We start from the raw sequence: 22,500 nt of genomic DNA on the forward strand, positions 1-22,500 counted from the left end.
AAATGAAGAAACTTACGACTTACTTACTTACTTACGACTATCTTCTGCACACATAGTTTTTAGATTTCCCACAGTGCCATCTTGTTGTTAGCAAGGCTTGCCGTCAGTGGTTATGATGAGATCAAAGCAGGGAAGTATGTGTAGATTTTTTTTTGTTTTTTGTTTTTTGTTTTGTTGATGACACTTTTGACAGAAATAGGTGCATGAATTAACTAACAAGCATGAAGTACCAAGTCATCAAATGGAACTTTGAAATTAAAAGACACAAGGTCTTGCGACTGAGGGCAACCCAAATCTGTGGTGTCTTTGTGTGAACTGATGAACCAAAAATGAAGACAATTTGTGAGATCCTTTACAGTTATTTAGATCGATGCTAAGCATTCCTTGCAGTATCTGATACACCACTGAACAACTTTTGGTCTTTCCTGTAAAGTCTGGTGAATGACTGTTTGTATTTCTGATGTCTTCTCTTCATGCAGGAGGAAAAATCACAGAATACCCGATTCTTCCCGTCAAAGCAGAAGACATCTTAGACACCAATGGAGCTGGAGATGCCTTTGTAGGAGGTAAGTGTCCCTCACCCCACCCCATTCCCTCTCATCTCCCTCCTCTCTCTTCATCGTCTTTATTCCTCTCGATTATTCCATTTCAGTTGACAAAGCACTTTGATTCATCCTGTTTATTTATGTGGCTCTTTCTGTTATGCTCTTTTGTAGGTTTATCTTACATATATCTTCATAAATGTGTTCAACTCCATGAAAGCCATCATAAATTTGTGGTATCTTTAGCTCGCCAGAGCGGAATGGCCTGAGTGAGCTATTGCAATCGCTCACCTTCTTTCATCCAGCATCAGTCTTGCATTGTGCATTAACGTTTTTACATTATTTTCTTCTTCTTTAAAAAACTGATGGCTGGATTTTGACCAAACTTGGCTAGGTAGAAATCATTGGGGGGGGGGGGGGGGAGATCATACAGTTGCAGTTATGTGCCCACAGGGGGTCCCTCAGGCAAAATACCACCCCAATTTAGCAAATTTTTTGAGTTTTTTTAAAACATATTTGTCTTCAGGAAAACCCGTAGTTAGATTTTGACCAAACTTGGCTGGAATCATCAAAGGAGAGAAAATATGAATATGAAAATCATTTCACGGATCAAGAGCTATCGTTTGTTACCATCACATGTCCGTGCACGAGCATGGATATGTCTCACTGTTTATAATTTTGCACAATTAGGCCAACCATCACAGCGCACTTGTTAAATCCAGTCAGTTGTATAGAACAAAAAAATTGACAATAATAACAATGAATATATGAATAAGAACAAAAACAAAAGCAAAGTGAGGTAAAGAAGGAAGCAAAATCTCAATAAGGATTAGTGTCAAATGTTTTGAGCTGTACGCTATGGTCCAAAAACTGTAAACTAGCGTAAAATACAGCAGATCAGTCCATGCGTGTTTGATATGATGTCCTATAAATTTCCCTTACTTCTGTGGGGCTTTCCCTTCTTTTTCTGTCCCCTCCCTCCAGGCTTCCTCTCCCAGCTGGCACAGGGTAAGGACATCGAGAAGTGTGTTCAGTGCGGTCACTACGCAGCAAACTACATTATACAGCAGTCGGGCACCACCATGGTGGACAAAGCCAACTTTGAATGAACTCGAGTGTACATTCCCCGTTTTAGTTTCATGTGACATATTTTCGTCGAATTTTCTTCTCCCCTGCCTTTCCCGCTTACTCAGAAACCAGAAGTTTTCACGTGCTTGAAACTTTCGCAAATTGTGCATGAAACTTTCGCAAGGAGCCGTGATTAGCGAAAGTAACATGGGCGCAACATTTTGTTTGTGTATACAATCCACTACATGTAGCATACTCATATTTTTTTAATGGTCAGCAATTTGCGAAAGTTCCAAGCCACGAATGTTTCTGGTTATACAGTTTTATTGTGTATTTCGTTTGGTAAGTAAATCGCTACACGTATCTCCCCTATAGCTTAATGGTTACCTGACAGATGAAGGGTATTGGAAGAAAGGCATATTAGATTAGTCACATTGTGGTGTGTGTTTCTGGCCAGATTACAGTTAGTGTGGTGTCCAGATGAGAGTGGGTCATTCTCATTTGTTACTCAATGTGTGTTTTTATACATAGGCTATCTTTTTTCTCCTTTTTTTTTTGTTGTTTGTATTGTTTTGAGGGGGGAAAGGGGTAGTGTTATGATTCTATACTAACTTTCTCTGTAGAATTGAATGTCCATGTTGGATGTGCAGAGAAACAGGAGATATGATCTGTGTATACATACTTAGACCGACTATAGAGAGAAATACTAGTACTTTTAATTTTTACTTTTTTTATTCAGTAAGCAGTGATCTCTGCCGTTGTTAAAAAAAAAATAAAATGAAGTGTGATAGAAATGGATACATCAGAGCAGAGAAGTCTCAAATCCACAGACTCTTTATTGCTCAAAGAATGCATTGTATTAAGCACTGGATGGCATTCTTATCAACTGGTACCGTATATGTGTTTTTGTCTTTCTTTGTTTGTTTTTGTTTTTTATTCATGAATTCCTCAGCTTTCTTCTGAAACTCTTTGTGGAAAGAAATTAAATTTGTGAGTAGACAATCCCAAACTTCATCACCTGTAGGCAATTGATAAATGATCTGAAACTGTATGTGAAGTTGTGGAATCCTACATTGTGTTACACACGCTTGGAGAGATACGTTACTGTGATCAGATGTTGACAATTTTTTGTGATGTACGAAAGATCTGTATGTTTTCTGTAATGTCCGAACAGCGCAAATTATTACATGCACTCAAAAGTGTTCCTACTGTGTGTACTGTTTGTTTGCTTTTTCTTTTTCTGTGCTTAAACACGGAATGGGACTGAGTGAAAACGGCAGAGCTGTACTTTATTTGTACAGTTTGAATTTCATTGTACTTTATTATGTGTTCATGATGATGATATCGTTTGTCAGGATGGATGAAATTTATTCAGGTTTTGTCATTCGTAATAGATTTATATCAGGGATACCCTTTGACTCAAACCTTTAATTCAAACCCAAGATGAATTGTGCTGTAGTAATGTGGCTGGAGGGAAGATGTGAGAAACTACATATGAAATCATCCATATCTTGTTATGTTTGCATAATTCTTTTTTTTTTTTTTTCATTTTCATTCTTTTCTTCTTCTTTTCTGTATTCAAGAATTATGATCCTTGTATTGTAATCTGTCTTATACATATACACTTTTGTTTGTTGTTGTTTTATTCTTGTTAATTTGTTTTTCTCAGGTGTCAATTTTTAAAGGTTGTCACTCTCTTCCCTGCTGCCAATTATGAGCAGTGTTATTTCACAAGGAAATAAAGTGCACTGAACAGTACCAGGTATGCTGTCTGCTCTGGAGTCTTTTTGTTTCTGTCATTGTAGATATTGAACTTTTAACCCTATGGCCCGAATTCACAAAGGTGGTACAAATGAAACCATGGTTTAAACCATGGAGCGTCAAGTGTCGCACAGAATATTTTGTTACAAAATTGGTCATTTTCGTTGACAAAATGACGGTTTCGTTAACGAAATGTTCATTTAGTTACAAAATGTCATTTCATTGCAAAATAATCATTTCATCGACGAAATGACTGATTTCTTAACGAAATATTCCATGCGACACTTGGCGCTCCATGGTTTTTGTCCATGGTTTAAACCATGGTTTCATTTGTACCACCTTCGTGAATTCGGGCCATTGAGGACGGGCTGAGTTTGCTATAACGCGCATTTCCCATAGACACCTGTTCAAGTATACTCTGGACTAGCGTATCAGAGCAATTACCCCTGGCTAAATACTGGTTAGTGGTAAGGTAGAGTAAAGATAAGGGTTAGATTTAGGGTTAGGAGTTTGGGTTAGGGTTAGGATTAGGTTCGGGATTAGGATAGGGCCAGGGGAAGGGTCCGGGGTAATTGCCCAGGGGGTAATTGCCCTAGACCCGGGACTAGTCTTCAACGGGTTAAACGAGCACTATTGATCTTTCTCTACCAAGTTACTACATTGAAGTGATTACATACGGTCAACCTTGCATTACAGAGATCTGAAATTGCAGTGAAAACATTCGACCCTGGACTGTAGAGATCCCCCAGTTGACTGTAAAGAGATGACGTATACACGTACTTGGTGGGTTTTTTTTCCATCAAAGTAGCAAAATTACCTGTAATGTGAAATACCAGGCCATGCTCACTTCATTGAGGCTAAATCACTTGAGTGGTAGCTGTTTTATGAATATCTTTTATGTATGAAATACATGTATGTTGAGAAATATATTCAGCATCTAAATGCAAAAACTGCTTTACCCCGGTTTATTGATTTGAGATACAAGTATATGTATTTCAGATTAAATCTGCAGAATAACAAAAGAGATAAAACTGTAAGTGGCGTAATTTAACATTTTTAAAACTATTTCTTGTTATGTAACAAGTGTATGATTTTTCTTTATTTGGTGATGAGCTTGCTTTATAATGTTTATTAAAAATGGCAAATACTGTACACGTGTATTGGTTTTTGCATTAAACTCGTCACATATACACACGCGAAAATATCTGACATATCGGTCACATTGGTCACCGCTACTGTGCACACTAGATGAAGTGCCAATGTTTCGCCCTCACAAGTCTCACAACTGATGATTAATTATTGGTCAGCAATTTAGCACCCCCTTTCTTTTAAAGGCCATCTTTAGTCATTCATGACAAACAAAATTCAAGTTATTCCTTTTTACTGCATGTTTAACAGTGAATTCAAGAGAAAAAGTATGTGAAGACTCGTTTACAGGTTCTATGGAGACATGAGGTGAGAACGTCGTCAACCCATCTAATCTGCATGATATGTGATTCAAGACAAGTACAGGGGTGTATCACAAAAGTCGACGCTTCCCATTTCTAGTTCTGATTTTCATGAAACATCTGCTGTTCTTTTCTAGTTTACTTCGTGTGTAAAAGTAAACTGCACCGTGGAGTGGGATTACTACGTTTTAACCTAGATTGTTGCTTAGCACCAGGATTTTTAAAGGGACATTCCAGATGATTTTCATAATTTCACATCATGTAGTACATAAATCGACAGCTCCATGTATAGATTTGTGAAATTTATTGTGGTCCTTGAGCAGAGAGACCAATACTCTGAAAAATCTTAAACAAATTACACTGAACAATGTTAATGACATAGGAGCCTCACATACATGTATTTCTGAAAATGTAGCAGTGTAATTCCATTACAATACCGTTTGCCGAACAAGTTCACCTGTGTAGAATCTATGCATGCCTTCTTCTTTTGTTCTGCTTCCTTGAGCCCCAACTCATGCATTCTTATGGTGAGGCTGCCATGTCACCATCCTTGTTCATTGCAATTTGTTACAAATATTGAAAACATTCTCATTCTTCATCTCAATCACTAATAAATTCTGAAGCTCTGTACCCAGTATGACTAATTTAACCCTATTTTAACTGGGCTATTTGAGACCAAGTTTTTACAGGGGGGTCAATTTGACCCCCCTTCAGATTTCGGCCTCCGATCGCGTGATCGCCGCAAAATTTTGCCTGAAGATAGAGCCGAATGTCAACTACAAGATTGCATGGTCATACAACTGAAAAATATTTGCTTTCTATTTTTAGTAAATTATTACGCAAATTTACTCATGAAATCATATTTTCACCTATAACTCCATTAAAAAGACTGAAGGATTGCTAAATTTTTCATGTCAGAGTTCCTCAACACACATTGAACAATTTTCTTGTAAGAAAATAGCACAATCAAAATCGAACTCGGGTTTTTTATTGTTTTGTTAATTTCTTTTGTATTTTATTGTTTTTTCGACCTTGTGTTTTCTATTGTTTTGTTGTTGTTGTTTTTTTTTTTGCCAAAATTTGTTGCAGGCACTTTTTCGAGCTTATCTACATTAGAATTGATTAATTTCAGTGGTTAAAAGTTGAAATAATCTAATTTATATTAATTTAACAAAAAAAAAAAAAACAAACAAAACAAAACCCACAATTTGCATACATCATGGATTTGCACACGATATCATGAATTTGAGCTGTTTTCAGGTCGACATGCATATGCAAAACATTACTTAACTTCAGAACGGTGTATCCGGACGTCGCGAATTCCCAAAATATGCGGGAGACTTCAATGAAAAAAAGTCATGAAACGACGCGGCGAAATCTTGGCGCGTTGCGGATTTGACCCCCCCCCCCCCCCCAGTCAGAATAGGGTTAAAGTTGTTCGAATGTTAAAGTCTGAAAATCATCAGGAGGTCTCCTTTAAGTCAAGTGTATAAAAAGAAATAAGTGTTATGACAGGAGGAGACGGGTACCGGTAGATAAAAACAAATAAAATAGAGCAATACATTTATCAATGAGATTCAGCAAAACCGGAAATTTATTTGTTTGTTGTTTGGTGCATTCACTATGAACGAAAGGAAGCAGAATCATCTAAGGTTCTACATTACAGAAAATGTTGAAGTGTAGGGATTTGATTATTTCTGATGCATCTGTAATGGATTACAATGTAGTCCGTAAAGTCTTGATCTTTCGGATGTGTATAAGTCTTTATGACCCATGTAGTAAGCCACCAAATCTGAGGTTATTATGCTGCTGATTTTTTTTTTCTTCTTTGTATTGACAATTCAGAATTTAAACGATTATCTTGACTTGAAAGATTCGACGGAATTGGTAGAACTTTATCAAATGTGCACAAAACAAGATTACACAATTTTTGTCAATATGAGACAACCACAATCTTCTAAATGTTTTGTCACATTAAAAATCAAGTCAAATTTAGTAGTCGGGAAGATTTGAAATGATGTCGCTACAGAAGTAGACAATTTTATACATGTACGACCAGAAGAGGGCGCAGAACGAAAGAGAATATTCACCTAAATTGAACTCTAATGACGAAGTGTAAAATTGTTTTCAAACAATCCAGCGCCACACCAACAGGTATGTGTTGCTTGTTTGTTTGTTTGTTTGTTTGTTTGTTTGGGGTTTTTTCTTGGTGTGGGACTTGATATCTGGCCGTACTGCGAATCGTGAACAGGCCCCCTGGGAGAACGGTGCAAAAACTGAAGAGGTTATCCTACTGAAATTGGACATACCATTACGTTAGGATACGGAGTGATGACGCCACAATATACCTGATGCGCATAACGATGACATAACAGTGCTTACTTGTGACGCAACAGTAACTGATGGAAACTTTCACGCGCGTTCTGCACATGTCATATTCCTTCCAACTGAGCAAGCTTATCGCGCAACACACATCCATGATAACAGAGAAAGATGGTAACAAAAAAACAAAAAGGGACGTCGTAAATATATTTTATAAATTTTGCAAAGGAAAACGGAGTGCATTTTGAGGACTTTTAATTAACACTACGTACTGCCAACAGTCAAGATGTTTACCTCCGCTTTGCTTTTGATGACACTTACGAAGTCGACGGGAAATGGGAACTCGTCACCAGCTTGTAACGTAGCGGACAGGTTTGTGTCACATTCTGTATTTTCCTTAGAGTACAATCATCGCGTGTACCATGAGCGCACCTGGTCTCGTTTTTTCATTTTTCATGTCAAATGCAGCCTGAGTGATTTTATACTGGTGTCATTTTGTTTTGTTTTGTTTTTTCTTTCTTTCTTGTCGGTCCAATGACCATAATTTCTTGTTTGTGTAGAAATCATAACATTTGTTTTGACGATATTGACAGCCAGTAATCTTTAGGTTTTACCTCGCTATTTATTTTCCGAACTTTCTATGGGTACGAGTTCAATGTACGTCAGACGGTATTATTAGTGCAGACAACCAGCAGGAACATCAACCGAAGAATGCGAAACTTGAAAATTGATGATGCCGCAGGAAGAAAAAAGTACCCGTACGTCCACATTTTAAGTTCTGTTTGTGTCATTAACATGTAACAGACGCATTGCTTTCCCTCGACAAGCCAGCCTCGGGGAAGGAGGGCGATCGAGGACTGACCAGGGAGGTTTTGTCTCACCTCCCTGGACTGACGGACCGCTACAGTTGAGCAGACAACGGGACGGTAGGTCACCATGCCTCGTGCAGGACCCCCTCTACGGCGAGCGATCCAGCAAGAGATCGAAGTCGACGAGGACAGCCTCGGAGCATTTCTGCGGCTCACTACACGCGATGCACGAGTGCGACCACGCCGGCTTACTTCTCGTCAAGGGGTCCTCTTCTCCGAACGCGACGACGCGAAACACCACGTGCGCGACGTCCGTTGTGACCCATAGCCCGACTTACGAACTCGGAACTCGGACTTACGATGTCGGAATGACAGAGAGTGCTGGTGAGGGTGTTCACGCGAAACTTGAAGACAATGGCGATGGCAGAAGTCATGGTCACCGTAAAAATCGTTCAGAGTACAGAGTAAAGCAAAGTACGAAAATACACCCCGACAAGGACCACTTGGCCGCGCTCCTCGACGAAATCGCAGGGAAGAGAGCGCGGCAGAAGCAAATCATGGATCAGGTGGCCACATTGGATAGGATTAGGTGGCGGTACGAGCGAGCGATCGGCCAGAATCGGCAGCGTATCGACGAGTCGAGACGACGTCGCTCGAAACTCGACACGCTCGCCAAGTCGCGCGTCGATCTCCGCTGGAAGGAGATCGTCGACCTCGAGGCGGAGAAATCGGACATGGACGCCAAGCTTGAGAGGATGGACGATGCCGGCACCGAACTGGCGATGCGAAAGGAGGAAAAACATCGCTGCCTGCTGGAGATTATCGACAATGCACCAGCGGTGTATCACAAGGAGAGCAGTCAACTTGAAGAGCGCCATCTACGGGAGCAAACACGCTTCAACGTTACTTTTGGCCTTGTCATTGCTCTCTCTGTCGCCATTATTGTATTGCACACCATGAAATTTGGGATGACGGAAAACTAGGGGCGGCATCCTGTACTTTCCATTAAAGTAACCACTCTCCAACAGGTGCGAATAATAGCGGCATTGTGCCATCTAAGGTTGCCGCTTCAGTCAATTATTTACAGTAAGGAACATCTCTTCAAGTTTTATAGAGGAAAGTTTTCGTGACACTCATTCCTGCAGTGTTCGAGAGTGTATCCTGATTTCTCTGATTCAGTACACTTGAATACGCTGAGATTTATATCATTCATGTTTTATTACAATAAAAAAGGAAGAAAAAAGAGAGAATTGCCCTTTGAACTCAATCGATCTCAATTCGTGAATCTGACTTGAAGATAGCATCAAGAAGAAGGTAATGTCTGTCACAACTTTATTGTGAATAAAGTTATGAATCTGTGCACATAACAGCTCTGGATTTTTCAGGTATCGTTTTGATATTATGTCTTGTAGATCACATGATTCAAAATTTAATCAATATGATTATGGCATAACAACTTTCGTTTTAAGGTAACACGATATAGGCTCCTACTTTAAATCACTGTGATAAACTGTTTCTCCACTATTAAAGTAATTGGCTCAATTATTACAGTGATTGATTTCACATATTTCAGACAGGTCAAACAAAAATATACACATTATTTAATTCATTATATATGCTTTTGTTGTTTTGGATCACCATACACTAATAACGAAGATTTAAACTCTAGTTGCTCTATTTTCATGTTGACCGCATGATTTATTCAAGTGCTTTTGAACTAAAGTAGGACCTATACCGTGCATGAAATATCAAACAAACAGGATACAGAGTAGAGTAGATAAGAATAAGAATATATAAGAATATATAAGAATAAAGAATATTGAACATGACGGAGAGGCTTATCTGATTTTTCTGACAAGTGCGTTGGAAAGAATGGAACATCGAATTTGAGAATTACCTGTGTACATGGAGTCTCAGGGCAAAACGGTAAACATGATGCATTAAGAGACTGGGGCCCTGATTTATGAAGAGTTAAAATTGATTATATAGTTGATTTCAACTGTAAGTCTATGGCAGCCTGTGTGGTAAGAAAATTTAAAATCGATTTTATCTTTTGATAAAATGGGACCCGGGTCACAAAGCCTCCTAAATACTGCGCAAGCCTTCACTACAAATGCTGTACAATTCTGGACAGTCGCATCCGTGGCATCCGTGGACTAATTATAAACGTAGCAGCAGCTAACGGCTTACTCGACATACCAACAAGAAACTAGATTCAAAAGTACTAACTTGTATTTGTTGATAATGAGGCTAAGCATCGTCTTGTACCAAAGCTTCAAGAAAACTAGCTTGAAAACAGTAATAGACCATCCTCAGGAGGGTCCCCTCTCCCCCCCCCCCCCCACGTACACACGCTGCTCTTCGCGTGGACTATTCGTGGAATTTGGGAGAGCTGGCTAAGTAATGAAGTTATGGTAACCCAGGTAGACGTTAACCGATTCGCTTGTGTGTTATACCTTCTTCTTTTTCTTGTCTTTTTCTCTCTTCATGAATGTCAATTCGTATCTTCAGGTGAGCTCTCAATCAGCGACTGTCCAGAATGCTCTAACAAAGTTTAGTCGAACGAGGAAAGAGCGCGTAGGTGTTTACTTAAAGGAATAATCACTTGAAAGAGATTGTCGATTTGCACGAGGGCAGGATAATGAACGGCGGCAAAGCAGACGTCACAGTTTGTTATAGAAATTATATGCACGCGTATATGGAATATTATTGCCTTTTGAATTCCCGTACAAGACGCTCTTTAAACATCTAAAGCATAGCCTCAGTCATGTGTCTGTGATGTTGCCTCTGTAGGTCTGTATTGTGTTATAAAAAATTAAAATGTTGTCATTGTTATTGTTTTAATAATGATAATGATGATGATAATAATAATAATAATAATAATAATGATAATAACAATAATAATGATAATAATAATAATAATAATAATAATAATAATAATAATAATAATTATTATTATTATTATTATTATTATTATTATTATTATTATTATTATTATTATTATTATTATTATTATTATTATTATCAACATTATTATTATACATGTAGTTGTTGGTGTTGGAGCCAAGTCTTCACGAAAAGTTCATTACAAGAGAATGTAAAATGAGTGACAAACAATCACGGACATGAAAGTATAAGTGAATACAGTAAAGTGTTGCTAAAAGGGATGGTACAGTTTAGGTTGAGAAGGGGATACAGGTTTCCAACGTTTTTCTTTTTTTTTATGATAATTTTTTTTTTAGATATTGAGAAACCTCTTATAAACTATGAAAGAGCATATAATATTGTAAGAGAAATTAAAGTTTATTTGATGAAAAGTGGTTTTGAAATGGAAGAGATATCCAAAACAACAAAGCAATCCTAACAAAAGATGGGACCCACCTTTTATTAGAATCGCTTTGTTTTACTTTGTTCTTGGATATCTCAGTCATTTCAAAACTGATTTTCATCAAATAAACTTTGAAGTCTTCTTGGAATTGTATACTCTTTAACATTCCATGAAGTGGTTTCTAAGTATCATGCAAAAAAAGAAAAAATGAAGACTGAATCTACACCTCAACCAAAAATATACTATCCCTTTAAGAGACGTCAAATTGCGTAATAATGCGGCCTGTTAGGATCATATACGAACAGTATGGTTGCAGCTTTTTAACCATGGGGTCGATTTTACTCATTTTTGCTGTTCATGTAAACGTATTTGATAGCAAGTTACAACTACTTTTAATGAAAGTAATAGAGTTCTTCGAAAAGGCAAATGCTCCTTTAACACACGAAAGCTCGTGCAGGTGCTTAACACTTACCGCTTAGGACGAAAGCCGACTCGTCGGTTACGGAAACGCGATAGGGACATTATTACACCACGAAGAAGAGATCGGCACGTGATATCATGATTTGAGCCAATGTACCCTCACCTGCCGACAAATTACGTATACCACCCCCCCCCCCCCCGATCCCAAAACCCTTTACCCCCTTTCCTGAAAAACAACGGGGAAAATAACAGGTGACATCACAAGAGGTATGTTCACAAATTGTCCCCATATGACGAGTCGCCTCGCTGTCAACATGAAAATGTTGTGTGCCGCCACATCCGACGCCGGCACGAGAGACATAGGACTGTACTAGCCTGATTCTCTTGGCAGGAAGAGGGCTAAATGAAAGAACGTCAACACTACTAATGAACTACGACTTCTGGTAGACCATAATCCACCGGGTCGATGCCCAAAGGAAGACCAAAATCCATTCTGAGATCATCTGTCAACGTCTGTAAAATGAAATGAAATGAAATGAAATGAAATGAAATGAAATGAAATGAAATTAAATTAAATTAAATTAAATTAAATTATGAGTGTAATCTATCAAAGAAAAATTAAACAAAACCCAAAACAAAAAAACAAAACAAAGCGTCTAAAAAGTGTAGGAATACCAAGTCATGTTTTATACATCTATGTACACATTTATGTGCCAGTATCCAATAGTCACGAGGGAAATCAAATCCAATGACTGATTTGCCGTTCGCGAAGAAACGAAACAAAACAGAACAAAGCAAAGCCCAACCAATCCTATCATTTATTGTTCTGAATCAAAACAGAGATTAGATTTGTCCGAGCGATCGAAACATCAATTCATTAGCAATAACAAGGCAACAACAAGTATTATCATGCAAAAGCAATGTCTTAAATCATGTGACATTACGTACAATATATCCTTTCAGAAAGTCGCATGCGCTGGTAACTCAAACAAAATAAGAGGACTGCAGAAATACTTCGATTTCTGGGCCGGATTATACCTGCAAATTGGCAATATTTACGATAAAGGTGAGCCTTTAGGAGGAGACAATTCAGTCGCTTTGATGAATCGGTCATTTGCATGTATATCTACATGTTCCCACGTCATAGTGTTGCTAAGCATTAAATTTGGCGACTTTTACCTAACTTTAGATTACAAAAGAAGAAGAAGAAGAAGAAGAAATTCAATATTGAAAGGATTGATATCATGACATTCTTCTGAAGTATGTACTTGGTAATAGGCAAGGCATGCAAGTACCAAATTGATTGTTACCAAAAAAAAAAAAAGAAAAAATGACGATGATAATACGAAAGAATTCTCTGATGATGATATCATGATAATGCTTTACAATCGTTGCTTCTTTTACGGCTATTTTATACTTTAACCAACTATACTACCAAGAGTAATGATGATGGTGATAAATCATCATTATCATCATTGCTATGTCATTATTATTATTACCTCTACTAGTAATAAATAACTTAGATTTGAAATGAATTTGTATAACATAATCTTCACGAGCAGTGTACATTTAGTTTCTGAAGTTATACACAACCCTTAACTTACATAGTATGAGTTCCTCGGAATTCAAATGTGTCAGGTCATACGAGATGATTATATTATTTTTACAGCGGTAATAGATAACAATTGTCAACGAGTGGGGATCAAGAAGGCTATATAATCATTTTAGAGAAACAGTAAACTTACAACACGTTGCAGCTCGGTTTGCAGAGTTTTTTTCAAACTAGTGTATATTTTGAGTACACGTATTTTCGTACCAACCTTTAGCAAGGGGTGATGTATCAGTGGTGTCAGAATGAAACGACACCAATTCTGCTCAATAAGTCAATTCTCTTTTTTACTTTGCTTAGCAACAACTCTTTATGATTTAAAAAAAAAAGACGATGAAGACGGAGTCATTTCCAAAAATATATATTTTTCGTGACAGTCTCGGCGTGACGAATGCTGTCGCCGCTACGCGCCAATTTCTTTTGTCCCTGTCGACAATCCAAAGAGGATTTATCCCTAACGGTGCCATCGAAACCAATTACAGAAGACAACGAGCCTTCTATTCCTTCTTCTCCCAGCTGAAACCATCCCAGGCTCGAAGAGTAGAGAAATATATGCCATCTTTTCTCCTCCCCTCGTATACCACAACGCGGATTGATCACCGTGTTCCAAAGGAGCCGGACAAAGGCCGATTGAACAGGTGAAATCATGCGGTCTCGTTGGTCGCAATTCTTCGGGCATTGTAATCGCGTCACAATTGTATCTCGGAGTTTTGATACGAGGGGCGTCAATTATTGTCCGAGTTAAAGTCTGTGCTAGTTTTCATTTGAAGTTGAGGTGAGAAGGCGCAAACAGAATTATCTCCATTGAGAACAAATGATTATATTTTTTTTCAACGTCCATGTGCTATTCTTTACAAATGTCGTCGAGGCGCATTAGAGCATAGACTGCAAACGATATATTGTATAGTTTGAATATACCATGTACACGGTATCAATGGAATCGTTGTTGGTCCTGACGTCCCTTATATATACCCGAAAGCTTCTCCATGATGGCAAAAACTATCCCATGGGAAAAATGGGCTAAGGCCCTGTCAAGTAAGCTGCTTAGGGTTGTCAAACAGGATAAACGATGCCTTAGCTAGCTGCCCATTGTTACTTTCATTATATGAAAAGTGTTAAGTGGTCTTTTGTTAAAAGCATATCATTATCAGAGAGACCAATCAGACAAGGTTTTGTGGCAATTTTTGACAAAGTTCTCATGCAGCAACGCCTGACAGCATTTCGCAGCTGCGAGGGAGGCAGCGTTGATGAGGTGTGATTATGACTTTGTGGCTTTGAGCAAACCACCTTTGCAAATCGAATGAAATGATACATACCGCGTTTTTCCAAGAACTCGTTTAGAAACAGTAAGGACCATTTTTTTTCGCCTCCCAATATTGATAATTATCTCGACCTCTAACTGTACTATACGCTGTCAGAAATTTTGCTGTGTATTTCATAACGATATTCATGCTTTCCCTCTCCATTATAACGACGACAGATTTCAAGATACCTGGGTGGTTTTTTGTTTGTTTCTTTTTTGCCACTGTGTTTCCTCTTTAAAGGCATATTTCACTACCTATCCAAATTAATTGATACTTATCTTACATGAATAGGTCTATTAAGGACACATATTGTAAAAATGATTGATCAAAACGTGTTTCCGGTGATTGGAAACAATGTCGCTTCATATTCCACCGCAACCGGTTATCACTACCGCCCCCTTTCTCAAGATTTATGATTTTTAAATAAAAATAGAATTATTTTAGGTTCGGTTTTTGTTTTGTTTTGCTTTGTTTTGTTTTGTTTGTTTTTTCATTTTGTTTGTTTGGGGGTTTTTTTGGGTGGGAGGGATAATGCAGAAAATGTTCATGTGCTGAAGCATTCATTACTAATGCATCCGTCATGATGTAGAGCACCCTTGATTTCATAGCATCTCAAAAACATTTTTAATTGTGTTCGTATTTTTATATTTATCTTTTTAAAAGACTTTTGTGAAGAGGCCCTGAATCAATGCTTACATAGCGCCACTGATAGTCCAATTTACTTACATATTCAAACTTTATTTAAACTTCTAAATATTATACACTTATATTAAAAAGAAAGTTGATCCTGTCGACTAGAAACGCTCACTCGAAGCGTGCTCGACATAGTAAAATTATATGCTTGCGAATTGAATTCCAATAACCTCGGAAAAAAGTGAATTGAAAATCACATTTCTTTGTACACCAAAATAAAAATTAAGATATTCTTCATTCTGGTGCATCAGTAAAAGGGGCATTTCAGTTATGTCAATTCGATTGAATGAAGCAGACGAATTTGGTTTAAAAAAAAAAACCGAAAGCAAAACACACCACATATTCGGGCAGGAAATATTTCGTTGCTAAATTATGATATAGGCTATTGTGTCCAGGTGGTGTGTAGGTCCTTTTGTTAGGTTTTACCAACAAAACTGGACTTCCAGAGTTTATTTTACTGTGATGTGCAAAAAAAAAAAAAAAACAACAACAACAACAACAAAATCCCTACTTTGGTGGATACTTGTGAGCTGATTTTTCAGTGTCACGTTTCAATCCCTTCTCCGAGTTCTAGGACTATTTCAGTAGGACGCCCTCCAAAGTCGCTTTCCGCTATCACTAGTGACCTTGAGGTCACTGCTTTCGCCCTGTCCTTTTCCAGAACTGCTGGCCACACAGTCGTGACACATGCACACGAAGACAATAGGCACAAGATACATGAATAGATAAAACAAAACAGAGCGATATAAGCGGTGAGTCGTCTTGTAGTCATAATAGCCTTTGAAGGTTTCTTGTTCTTGCTTCACTGGTGAATACGCACTAGTTAATCAGTAGGCGAGCGTCTAATGTTCGCAACATTGTGTCCATCATAATGGACAAGAACATAGAAGCCAGAGTACGACCATCGTCTTTCTCGTGAAGAAGTCAGAGCTTTGGGGTGAGGGGCAACGGACGGAGACCCGACAAATGCGCGAGACACGTGCCCTTGCAGACAATTGTGTTCTAACATTTCGCGCGAAATTTGGGTCGAGTTTACATCGGGTTATCGTAGAACGTTGAATGTTGTCTCACATTGGCTATTGTGACAGGTTCCATGTCTTTTGTTCCTTTTTTCTCTATTATAATGTCTTTGGACCACAAAATGCCGGCTCATAATTATTTCTAAAGGTCTATGGGTCATCGGTCACTAGGATAGACCTGATCAGGCCGAAAACGAATCTTATATAGCTTGAATACTACCACATCTTTTATTTTACTACCTTCACGAGCAATGACCCGTAGGTCGAAAGACCAGTCCCTCATCAGACCAACCGGTAGTTGGTCCAGACGTCATAGAAATTTCATCGATGTCATTGCACTTTTCGACGGAATACTACGAAGAATAGAAATTTAGCAAATAAAGAAGAAGAAGAAGAAGAACCGCACCCATAGATATATTTTGATATATCTCATGTTCAGTGAAGATGATGTAGCAGTACACTGTTCATTGGTAAAACAATCGATACACTTTTTCTTTAAATTCACGGCAAGTTGAATAAAAATATATGAAGATTAAATTATATTCGGAACCGATACATGAAGGTCAGAGATTAACTTGTATTTGTGCTACATGTTTGTACTATGAACTTTATTTCCCTGCGTGCAAAGGAGAATAGTTCGGGAGATACACTAGCACTGGACGCAGTACGAATGTCTGTGAGGGAATTTCGGAAGTTATGATATAAAGCAACTAATGAGCAAAGCATGATGTGATACAAAATACACAAGTAAATGGTTGAAAATATATGAGTGTATATATACACACACACATATATATATATATATATATATATATATATATATATATATATACATATAGTAAAGTGCTGTCTTTTAATATTTCAAAGCAAGTCCGTCATCACTTGGAGCAAAATAAAACATTTCCAGTGATACTTTATTTCTTACATTACAAGGAATATTCTTGAAGTTATGATTAAAGATATCCCATCTTATCGTCGTTTTCTTGTTGTTTATTAGCAGCTTTAATCACAAAAATATCAAGTTACGTGTGGAGGGTTGCGATTATACTTTTTAATTGTTGCAGCATTCATTACCCAGACTGATGAATTGTGGAATGAGCACAGCAGCACAAACGTTCATGATAATTTTTAATCACAATTATTATCCCTTAGTTTAGCAGATGATCTTCGTTATTTCGAAGGTTCGTTTATCCGACAATGAAATACATTCGTCATGCCAAAGCACACAAATTCTGTACACCTAAATATGCCTGTAATCCAGAAAGTGAAATAGGATTCTTTAATCCAAACATTCGTGGCATTATTCCGATGGTTCGTTAATCCGAAATGATATGAGGTTTGGTATTCCGAAAATGAAAGAAAGTGCGTACTGACAAACCTTCCGTACTACGAGACTTATTTCGTTTTCGGATTAACAAACCTTACAAAATAACGAACTGTAACTGATTTTGACATGGTATCGCAAAGTGTAAAAGAAAGAGGCGAAACATTTTTTTTTTCAAAAAACGATTTTTTTTTCAAAAATCGGCTAGCGAAAACTGCAACTTTCGTACACCTCCTAAAATAGGTTTTTATTTGTTAAACTCGAGCTTGTTTGCATAGCAATCAGAAGATGCTACAGACTTGGCGAGCTGCCCGTTAAGATTGGCTGAATGGTGGATGGAAAAGTAACGTTTGATCTACCCCTCCCTCTCCCTCCTCCTCCCCCCCCCCCCCCCATCATTACAACTTTTAAACTGTAGAACCCAGCTGACGGAAGAGATGATAAGATATGGGAGAGAGAAATTAGCTGGATAGATAGACAGAAAGAGAGATGGGAGAGAGAGAGAGAGGGAAAGAGAAGGAGAGAGATAGGAGAAGAGATGTAAAGAAAGGAAGAGGCATGGAGAGCGAGATAGCTTGAGAGAGAGGGGGAGAGGGTGAATAAGGAGAGAAGAGCGGTACCGCCCAATGACAACTTGGGTTGACAGGCGAACCATTATTCCCGTTGTGAGAGTGTTAGTCATGGGATTGGTCAGTAGTTTTGTCGGCGCAACACCTGATTGGTTTAGCAACAATGCAGCGAGGCGTGGCCTAAAGGGGGGCTTCCGTTCCGGTCGACCAACACTTTTGCCCATTGACAAAGTGCGCATCCAAGCGAGTTGGGGAAGCCACCAGCACTCGGAGCAACAAGCACCTCTCTGTTTAGGGATTGACCTTAAATCCTGGTATTGTTGAATCCTTGACTGACAAGACAGCTTACTATTATTCCTTTAAAGAGGCGACACGATATAGGGTATCAAGTCTGTTCCCCTTCTTCCAGCTCTTTTATTTTGTTTTTTGTTGCACGTCTACTCAATTGAAAAAAAAGCAAAAAACAAAACATCAACCCTGATGATATTTTTTTTTGTTTAATTTAGATATCAGAAGGTAGAGTTAAGCAGACAGTCCAGTCGATATATCTGCATCTTACTCCCTTGTACCATTATCCCCCTTTTCTATTTATAATAATATTTCTGTCGTCATAGTTTGGTTTGTAATGATATGTTACTGATATCGTTTATGTGTGCTTGTCTGCACATATCCCGATTTCCTCTTAAGTGTATTTTCAATCTAAGGTCATAACTCTCTCTATAATTATTAGCTACTCTATCAGAAAACAAATTTGAGGGCGCATGTTATGCGCGATATGGAGGACCCTCGTGTTTGTTGATGCATATTATTATCGCTTCCATTATACTTGCTCTGTGGCCATTGATAAAGTCAACACATATTTCATTACTGATTTTACTATGGTGGTATACATGGCCCATGTGCCACTATATAGTGAAAATATGCCTCTATTACCAAATAAGTTAACTCGGTTTTCGATCAAACATGTTAAAAATCGTGTTGTCAGAGCAAATGGTTTCAGTTTTATAGGGATCTGGCAAAGAGAGACAAAGAGAAGGAGAGTAAACAAATTTAAAATGAAGATAGCAGCCGAGAGGAGAAAAGGAGAAAAAATGAGTGGAAGGAGAAGGGTGGTAAGGAAACACACACACACGAAAACAAACCAACAAACAAACAAGAACAAAGCAAACAGAGCACCTGTTCATTCCGTTTCGTCGAAACATACATCTTTAAGGGCCGATCGATTTTTAGCGTAAATGTCATCTCATAAAAATCATCGATCGTAAAAGCCGGGTATGCCCAAATATTTTGCAGTAGCGTGAAGAGACAATTCGATATCAAGGTGGCATTGTGCAAAATACAAGACAAAAACAACTGTGGTATTTATTGCAACAATAACCCTGTCCATTGTAAATAATACCTTCTGGGGCTGTGGTATGCGTAATCGTCTGCCTCCCATTTCTTCTATTATCGTCCAGACAAAGCGAAGAATTAGAAGAATTAGCGCCATCCCCGCAAACAACAGGGGTACATTGTTTCCCTTATCTTCAACACCCTTTTGTTACACAATGGTATTAAAAAACACAATTCAAAACTGAGTTTGAATGACAATTCATTGTTGTAAAAAGTAGCGTAATCAACATCTCGCAGCTGCCGTTTACATAACTTTATTGATTTTACACATTTACTAAATATGCTTTCCTGGCTGTCTGTTTTCATTCATAATGGTTGGTATGCATGTATCCAAGTAATGTATTAGGAACCTATGTGATGTGACAGGCAAACATTACATTCTAAAACGTTACCTATCTCGTCCACAAAGCTTGCCCGATGTTTACCATGAGGCCGGCAGAGGTTGAATCAAGAAGTCTTGACGACTCGGGACTCGAATGACATGTTTTACATTTTTATTGCAGAAAAGTTGAATTCTCGTTAGTTTTTGTTGGAATTAGTGGAAAACTATGAGGTGCTGATATCATCAGTTCACTTATATGCATATTCATATCAACTGTTCGAGCGATGTTGTGCAAACATTAGCTAATTTTGTTACATTTCATAACTTCTTTATTACTAATCCGATTTTGAAAAAGAAAATTTATAATTGTTGTGCTTGTAAATTGTTTGCTTTTTTTCAATCAAGTCATTTCTTGTCCAAAATTGTTCTTTACATTTTCTTGTTAAACTCTAAGTGAAAACATGTTTCATACATTATACTTCCTTTTAGAGGTAGAACAAGCCTCGGGCATTTATTTTTGTTGTCAAGGGCAACCTATTCGGAGACCTTTTTCAAAATTTCTTTATTGAATAAAGACTTTTCACTATTGCTTTCGTTTTGATGGGTAATTTTAGCTCATTCCCCCCCCCTTTTTTTTTTTGGACAACCACGCTAAGATCGAACGAAAATACCTGCTGACAATGATAATTTTTGTTCCTCTCCTGGCGTGGAGGAATGCAAACCATCTGCTGAAATCTAAATAGCTTTTAGTTCAACCTTTAATCCTCCGTGCCAGGTCTCCGTCAAATTCCACAGTAACCGTAGGACAACTTTGCGGTTTGTTTAACATCCACAATTAAGTGCTTTAAGAACTCACTCGAGACATTTCACAAATACACACACACACACACACACACACACAAACACAAATTGCATGATTGGCTTTTGAAAATAATAGTATTACGATTTGTATCTATGGTTGCTTGGTTCCCCTTCCACCCCTTTTCTAACAACACTTCCCCATATATTTCATCACCCATTCGACCTTTGAACCCCCGCGTCCCACCTCCGTATTGCTCTTGTGAAACAACATTTACTACACTATTTTGTTTTGTTTTTCAACGAAAGCATTTTCTTCAAATCCTTTAATAGCCCTTTCTAGTATCGTCAAAAAGACATCAAAAGTGATGAGGACAGCTTACGGAGTCTGCAAAGGGCGATGTGGGGGGGGGGGGGGAGGGGAGGGGTTAGGACATATTGCATCCATATCCCCCACCCCTCTGGGGAGAAAGATATAGCTTTGCGAAGGTCATGTTTGCTCATCTGGACGTGGCTCGAATGAGATCCACTTTACTTCTTAGCATCGCCACTAATTGTCACGAAAAAGAGACATACAGTCTTCTTCCTGTTTGGTTCCTCTCGTGTCCCCCTCTGGATCAGACAGACCAATCCATTAAAGCTGATAAAAATCTGTCAACCTTTGCTTAATTCGTTTTATTAACAACATCATTCATCTGAGCACAATCACCCTCACCCTCCTCTCGCCTTCGTTTCTTCCTAACTCTCTATATCTTCATCTCTTAAAGGGGTGATACAGTTTTGACTGAGGTGGGGCTTCAGGTTTCAGATATCAATTTTGTGAGGTAATGAGAAACTTCTTAGGAAATACGAAAGATCATATATAAGTGGAACTCAAAGTTTATTTGACGAAAATCGGTTCCGAAACGGCCGAGATATCCAAAAACAAAGAGGTCCCAATAAAAGGTGGGACCCACCTGTTATTAGAACCTTTTTGTTTTACTTTTTTGATATCTCAACCGTTTAAAAACTGATTTTCATCAAATAATCTTTAAATTCCTTATAGAATTGTAGCTAGCTCATTCTTATTTAATATAGGCGGTTATTAATTATCTCGTAAAAAAGTTAAATTCTTAATTTCCTGTCTCAAGCATAACTATACCATCCCTTTAACTCCCTCTTCTCATTCGCTTTCTTTCTTTTTTTTTAACGTTTTCTCACCCTCACTCTCTCGATTTTATCATTTCTCTAGATATTTTCCTCCCATCTTTTTATACTATTTTTTTTTTCTCTCTCGCTTACAGCTTCTTCTGTAGTCTCCACGCCGAGCCTCTCCCTCCCCCTCTCTCCCTTCTCCCTTACTTTACACGAAACGGTGTGTAACAAACAATACAGGCTATTCTGAATTTCCAAGAATTCGTGAATGACCCGGTTCGTGTGTTACCCCCCCCCCCCCCCCCGCTCTTTTTCAGCACAGCGCATGCATATTATGGCAGGTCCGTCTCTCGATGATTCTGACAGTATCAATATTCATATCATCCTGCTGATCGTATGGACGCGGTGTAACCTCGAGTCTCGCCTGCCAGCTGTGCTTAAACATTTTCCTCGGTGAGACCAGAGCAATAGGATAGGTTTATAAAGTAGAATTTTCTCCCCATCCCATCCCCTCTTTAGCTCAAAGTAAAAAAATAAAAAAAGCCAAAAAAATAATAAAACCATAACAACAACAGGAAAGAAAAGAAAAGGAAAAGATCGCATCACTGTGTGTATATGCAACATCACGGTTTTTCCAC

At 38.2% G+C, this 22,500-nt stretch overlaps 2 protein-coding genes across 6 annotated transcripts in view; both read left to right on the plus strand.

The window, feature by feature from the left end:
• The window catches only part of LOC140228693 (uncharacterized), a 42,449-nt gene extending 39,076 nt beyond the window's left edge, over positions 1–3,373 (plus strand). For both annotated transcript variants that reach the window (XM_072308960.1, XM_072308961.1), the window contains exons 9-10: positions 480–566; positions 1,527–3,373. In XM_072308960.1, coding sequence (XP_072165061.1) covers positions 480–566; positions 1,527–1,651 — 212 coding nt within the window. In that variant the 3' untranslated portion in view covers positions 1,652–3,373. The remainder of the gene's footprint in view (positions 1–479; positions 567–1,526) is intronic.
• A 3,920-nt stretch (positions 3,374–7,293) lies between these two features.
• On the plus strand, positions 7,294–9,243 carry LOC140229333 (uncharacterized). 4 transcript variants are annotated; one of them, XM_072309613.1, is made up of 3 exons: positions 7,294–7,513; positions 7,946–7,995; positions 8,029–9,243. In XM_072309613.1, the coding sequence occupies exons 1-3, from the start codon at positions 7,428–7,430 to the stop codon at positions 8,931–8,933; spliced, it is 1,041 nt and encodes a 346-aa protein (XP_072165714.1). In that variant the 5' UTR covers positions 7,294–7,427; the 3' UTR covers positions 8,934–9,243. The 4 variants fall into 4 exon arrangements, 3 of the variants coding, with proteins under 3 accessions (XP_072165714.1, XP_072165715.1, XP_072165713.1); XM_072309614.1 differs by having other exon boundaries at positions 7,973–7,995; XM_072309612.1 differs by having other exon boundaries at positions 7,973–9,243.
• Positions 9,244–22,500: the final 13,257 nt, after the last annotated feature.

The sequence above is a fragment of the Diadema setosum genome, chromosome 5, assembly GCF_964275005.1.
Source record: "Diadema setosum chromosome 5, eeDiaSeto1, whole genome shotgun sequence".
Lineage (NCBI taxonomy): Eukaryota > Metazoa > Echinodermata > Echinoidea > Diadematoida > Diadematidae > Diadema > Diadema setosum.